Source organism: Siphateles boraxobius, unplaced genomic scaffold (genome assembly GCF_051911475.1).
Source record: "Siphateles boraxobius isolate OS27281-9 unplaced genomic scaffold, OSU_SipBor_1 501, whole genome shotgun sequence".
Lineage (NCBI taxonomy): Eukaryota > Metazoa > Chordata > Actinopteri > Cypriniformes > Leuciscidae > Siphateles > Siphateles boraxobius.
Window position 1 is genome coordinate 3,449 of NW_027509144.1, and position 6,920 is coordinate 10,368.

Consider the following 6,920-nt stretch of genomic DNA (forward strand, 5'->3'; position numbering starts at 1 on the left):
GGACAGATGCGCTTTTATGATGAATAGATGCGCTTTTATGATGGACAGATGTACTTTTATGATGGATAGATGCACTTTTATGACGGATACATTCACTTTTATGACGGAGAGATTCACTTTTATGACGGATAGATGCACTTTTGTCACGGATAGATGCACTTTTATGTTGAATAGATTCACTTTTATGATGGATAGATTCGCTTTTATGATGGATAGATTCACTTTTATGACGGATAGATTCACTTTTATCGAGGATAAATGCACTTTTATCATGGATAGATGCACTTTTATGATGATAGATGCACTTTTATAATGGATAGATGCACTTTTATCATGGATAGATGCACTTTTACGATGGATAGCTGCACTTTTACGATGGATAGCTGCACTTTGATCGTGGATAGATGTACTTTTATGATGGATAGATGCACTAATCGGTTTTGTAATTTCGTATTCACAGATAAACGGCATTTTGAGAATTGCGCCCAAGACCACCATTAAAGCAGTGCGTCTGAGGGGAGATCAGCAACCGTCAACAACAGAGTCAAAGTTAAAATAACTTACTATTATACTATTTCCCTTAAATAATCAACTTCATTTAACATAACAGCCATTAAAGCACAAATGAGATATGTTACATAAATGCTTAATATATATAGTTCAAACTTTGAGACAAAAAATTGAGACAAATCACAGAGTCACGTAATCCATCAAGTACTGTCCCAATAAAGACGTAAGTTTACATGAATTAAATAAAACATGAAAGAGTGCATGTCGGAAATAAAAGCGCTGAATTTTCTCTCTGTGTGTGTGAAGTGTGTTTTGTTTTTTGTGTATGCAAGGAGGGAGTGAATAGGTACAGTGCTGTTGTTATAATTGTCAAAAACAGGAATAAAACAATAAATATCGGTTCTGTATATCAGTTATCAGGCACATAAACATGCAAATGATCTGTATCGGTATCGATTATAAAAAAAACACTATTGGTCGTTTTCTAAAGGAAATAATGCGTTATTAATTGGCTTTAATATATCGGCTAAATTTTTTATATAGGCCGATAACGATAACATTAAAAATGAACCGATACAATAATGATATATCGTGTATCCCTACTTTATCAATAACGTAAAAACAGAGCAAACCCTCCTCCAGTTGTTTAATACTCACTCCACAGACCGCAACCTGCATGATAGCATCAAATCCTCCCTCGGGAGAGTCCAGGTTTCCAGATATCTGCTGTTTCCCCACCAGACTGTTGAACTGCTGGCCGTTGCTGGTGAGTTTCAGCACGTTCTTGTAGCTGAAGGGACTGGTGCAGTTCTGGTCCCCAGTGCAGGGGTTCAGGAGCTTGGCTGGAGTCGTGCTGATGTAAGGCATTACCGTCTTCTCCACGAAAGAGCCGAAACCTGTCAGGACAAAGGTTATTTTCGTAAACGAAAATTGAAACTAAGACTTAAACTATTTTTAAAACTAAACAAGTTTTTCCATTCGACTGCGCTACTTTTTCAATGTATGACCGTTGCGCTCAAGTATCGAGTCTTTTGCAGCGTATTGTGCTAAAACGCGGCACTCAAGTTAAAATAAGTTAAACTTTTAAAGGTGCATTGTGTAATATTTCTGAGGATCTATTGACAGAAATGCAATATAAGATCCATAACTATGTTTTCAGTGGTGTATAAAGACCTTGCATAATGAACCGTTATGTTTTTATAAGCTTAGAATGAGACATTTATATCTCCATAACCGCGGGCTCCCCCTTTTGTGGAGGTCGACATATTGTGTGGTCATGTTTCTAGCATAGCCGACAGCGAACACACAGCGCTAAAGAGCGCGTTTCGTCACTAGCTTGAAAAAGAAGTTTTCAGTGGTGTTTAAAGACCTTACTTAATGATCCGTTATATTTGTATTACCTTAGAATGAGCAGTTTCTGTCTACACACACCGCGGTTCCCTTACATTGAAATGTGTCGTCATGTTTCTACGGTGGCCCTAAACGGACAAACGCGTTTCGTTACTATGTTGCTCTTCGTGCAAGGAAGCAAGCTTAGTTCAGCGAATAAAACACTGACACAGTGATGAACAAGTAACAATAAAATTTGCAATAACATATAGTTTTACTGAATAATTAAGTAAACATAATTTCTTAATTTATCCTTGTAAAGAAAGCTCATTGCTGAACTGCTACTCTCTGCTGTCTCAGACGATGACATATTTTCCTGTCGGCCACCGTAACTTTTGTTGGTTGCAATTCGTAACCTCACCACTAGATGCCGCTAAAATCACACACTGCACCTTTAAAAGGCGTGCGCTTTTCCCCCATTCTAAAGCCCACGTGTTTTTTCCTTTTTTCAAAGCAAAACCGCTTTCTGTATGAACCAGGCGATGATACACAGGGCAACTTTTTGAGCAATGTTGCTGGACAATGTGGCCGAGCGATTGTTGCTTAGGCACTTTCCCATTGAGAATGGGCAACACATTTCTATCTGGATACATTAGATCGATCGTGGGCCCTTTGTCTCCCCTGATTGCCTGTTGACGGCAACATTGCTCAAAAAGTTGCCCAGTGTATAATCACCTACGAAGCAGAAATGGCCAAATACGTATTTCCATCATTTCTAGACCTTATGCAAATTCATCTGTATCTTAATTCCAGGTAAGATAACTATCTCATGTGAAACTAAACAAGACACCACACATATTAGACAAGATACCACACTGAGCAGAAAACGGAAAAAACTAATAGTTGTAAATAGTAAAACATGTCTAGCCCACAAGTAGATGTAGGTTTGTCAGAGAAGAAGTAAACTAAACGTCTGGTCTGAATAGAACACCTGAATATGAGTATAACTGTGAGTATATGATATTAAAAGATGCAATAGACAAAAAGCATACATGGATCAATACATGAATAATTTTTGACAGGATTAATCAAATAAATAACCATAAAATAATAATAATAATAATTATGGAAAGTGTTCTGTTAACTCTGAAATTTATAGGAAATTTGACAATGATACTAAAATAAAAAAACTATTTTAAAAATGCAAAACTATATAGCCTTTGTCCGGACATGAGCCAAGCTTGAAATTCATGCCTACTCGTGTCTCTAATGGCTTTGGTAGTGCGATGAAAGTTTTGATTAGGTCTTATTTTATCATTTTTAATTATCATTAGTCTGTTTTAATGGGGAAACTTAATATTCAACAATATTATTGATCTGCCTGCATTGACGCCACAATATGAGAACTAAACTGGACGATGACATCACCGTTTTCTCCAGAGCTGCTGTATAGATAAATTAACTAAATTAATAACTAATGATCTTTAAAATGAAAATGAACCATCACTGAACTGACTTAAGCTGGACTATGACACTGTTTTCTTCTAGATCTGCTGTACAGCCGAAACAAACTCTGTTGCATTATTTTCCTGTTATCACTGTAAAGCTGCTTTGAACAAACCTGTATTGTAATAAGTGCTTTATAAATAAATTTGACTTTACTTAATAATAATAATATTAAGACATCTTATGGAAAGATGTGGTTTGTTGGACATTTACAAGTACAGATGAACATATTTAAGTGTAAATAATTTAAACACATTAACTTTCATACTCTTTATATGAAATCTACTGTATCCTTGATAGATATTATAGGCTTTTTAATTAATGCATATATATTACACATATATAACAATGTTATTACATGTTTAATCCTATAACGCTTGATCCAATATCCACGTGATCAAAACACTGCTGATAAACTGTCGCATACAATCTACTACATGCCTAGCAAGTAAAAGTCTTTTAGTATAATAGTATAATCTCTGTACAATTATATACAAACATCCATCTTCAACTGGTGTCTTTTTTTGCCTTGAAATCTTTACTGATTTTTTTAAAGTAAAAGTAAGAAAAACGTTAGTAATATTTGAAGATGAACACTTACTGGACTGAAGGTTAACTTGATTATCCATACCAATTTTTTTTTAGAAAAATCATGTTCAAATGTGAGTCTCAAATATAATGAAGGTTTATTTGTTCATCTCTCAATCATCATTGCATTGTATTATATATGTTGACCCCACAATAACAAATAAAGAGAGATATAGAAGTGGCGACGGATATTGAAATTCATTTTAGGCAGGTTATTCTGCGTTCTGTTTCTATTGTGTCTCTATTTTTATATATTTTAGATTTGTCCTGTACAGCAAAGTGGTCAACTATTGTTGTGTTTAATTGTGCTATATAAAAGAATAAATTAAATGAAAGATCACATTGATTAACATTAATCTTGCTTTTTGGCCATATAAATATCAGCATCTGCACCAAATTGCATATTTTAGCTCAGTTTGTGTCTCTGAATGAAATTAATCTGTTTCTTTCGCACTATATCATACTATATGATGAGCCATAAAAGCCTAAAGTATCAAATATAATCTCAACAAAATAAAATATCCCCAACAAAAAACACATACGCAGACGTCACACTTTTTTCAACATTAAACTGTTCCATTATAAAAGATTTATTACGTCAGGTTTTACAGGGTTAAAACTAGTATCTAATAGAACCGAGGTTTTTAAAACAAAACTACCAGAGCGTTTCGTTTTGCGGCGTGATTTTATAAGACTCTCACCTATCCTGAAATCTGAGGTGATCTTGGACATTTCCTTCATCAAACTAGTCCCGAGATTCTTGACGTTCTCCAGGTCGTCCTTCATGGAGTAGGACAGGTCCATCAGGTAGTACAGGTCTATGGGATAGTCTTCAGCCCTCTTGAACTTCAGCTTGATATTTTGAGGTTCCCCTACAGAAATAACAATTCGTTCAAAAAACAAAAATGTGTATTCCCACAATTACTTGCGCAGATCAATAAACCCAAACGATTGTAAGTTATCATCAGGCACCAGATCTGAGTTTGAGGCTGAGTTTCTGAGGCTGGATCTGTGTAATGTCCTCGGGTCGAAGTTTCTCCGCTCCTTTCTTGCGGTGGGTCACTGCTTTGTTCTTGAGGATCTTTTGGGTGCCGTGAGGGTTTTCGATCTTGGTTTTCGAACATCCTCTTTTCTTGAGCGACTCCAGTTCATCGCAGCGCGCCGATGTCGGCTCTCCCTGTTTCAGAAACTCCTGTTGCGTGAGGAGAAAATATATGTGATTGGGTTAAGCATGTCAGATTACAAATAAGTGTTCAAAAGTTTTGGGTTGGTAGGATTTTTTAATGAGTTTGGAAGAAGTCTCTTCTGCTCACCAAAGCTGCATTTATTTGATCAAAAATACAGTTAAACCGTGAAATATTATTAGAATATAAAGCAGCTGTTTTCTATGTGAATATATAATAAAGTGTAATTTATTCCTGTGATCAAAGCTGAATTTTCAGCATCATTACTCCAGTCTTCAGTGTCACATGATCCTTCAGAAATCACTATAATATGATGCTCAAGAAACATTTCTTAATATTATCAATGTTGGAAACAGCTTCATATTTTTGTGGAAACGGTCATACATTTAATTTATTCTTTGATGAACAGAGAGTTCAAAAGAACAGCATTTATTTTGTAAATGTTTTTACTGCCATTTTTTTAAATCAATTTAATGCATCCTTGATGAATATTTATTTAAAAAAAAAAAAACTTTTTAATGCTAGTGTACGTTTCCATACAAAACATTTAATGAAGCATACAGTACTACTAAAAATATAAAAATCATATAATAAATAGAACATTTTAGAAAAGAAAATCATCTTAAAGTTAATTAATCTAAAGAAACAAATATTGTGAATACACAAACGAAATACACTTAAAATCTAATTAGTAAATTAATAAGACAATAGTAATGACATCATCACTGTCCTCTGGTTCCTGCAGTGCCTGTTTGTGGATCTAATGATTCCATAATCTTTATTAATCTTTATCTTTATAATTATTGATGCCTGAAACTCCTCATAAAGAATAATATAAGCACAAACTCAAGCATCACCACGATCTTTCCATGAGGAATGAGATTTCCAAATACGAATGGAATGGCAACACTTATCCGCCATTACTGTTCCTGGCAAATCTGCCATAACTATTAATATCAAATGATGTAGTTTGAGTCACATCATGTCTGTTTGGTCATACAACTGAATTATAAAGGCAATATCATGGTCTGAATATATCAGTACAGCTGTGATTATGAGTGTGATGATGCTGCACAAACATATCAGGGCAATAAATGTGTTTGTTTCAGCGATGGAGAGTTAAAGCATTGTAACGCTACTCACGGTATCAGTGCACCATCCACATTTAGCCCCCACTTGTATGCACTCGCCACAGGATAAAGCGTTGGCTTTGATGCACTCGTTGCCCTCTGCAGAACACAGGAGACACAGCGTTTTAAATCTGGCCAGAGATTCGTTCACATTGCTCTGGCTTACAGTCACTGGAGCCAGAGACCACTACTGTTTTCCATTAAGGATAAGGACAGTATTTAACTGTCCAACCTCAAAACAAACCCAGCGCTTATTAATTCTGATGGAGTCAGAAAGAGTTACAGCATTTCAAGCTTCGGTGATCTGAAAAGTCCACATTACCTTGCTGTGCACGACTGCAACAAATGATCCCTAATAATGTTGATATGAAAAGTAGCTTCAGGTCCATCTAGAACAAAAAGACAAAAACCATCAGCGGTGGATTCACTTTCAAAACAAGCACAGTTTATTCTGGGAAACAATGAATGTGGTAACATCTAAGCTATTTATTTGAATATATTATATCACTTACAATATATAAATATATTATGTATTATGACTGAATAAAAGCATCATCATTGGGCTATGGCAATAAAAATATTTTTTTATTTTAAGGGTTAGAAAATAGATCCTTATGGTATCAATGACAGTTTTAGTGAGCAGGATCTTTAAAATAACTTGACAACTACAGAG

General features: G+C 35.1%; 1 protein-coding gene across 1 annotated transcript; it reads right to left on the reverse strand.

The window, feature by feature from the left end:
* Window positions 1-1,176: 1,176 nt before the first annotated feature.
* On the reverse strand, window positions 1,177-6,633 carry LOC143712753 (integrin beta-1-like; the record flags this gene model as incomplete). The annotated part of the gene is made up of 5 exons (XM_077204775.1): window positions 6,570-6,633; window positions 6,261-6,346; window positions 4,906-5,125; window positions 4,635-4,805; window positions 1,177-1,406 (listed from the first exon to the last, which is right to left on the reverse strand). Coding segments are annotated over exons 4-5 (333 nt in total), but the record flags the coding sequence as incomplete, so codon positions are not given.
* Window positions 6,634-6,920: the final 287 nt, after the last annotated feature.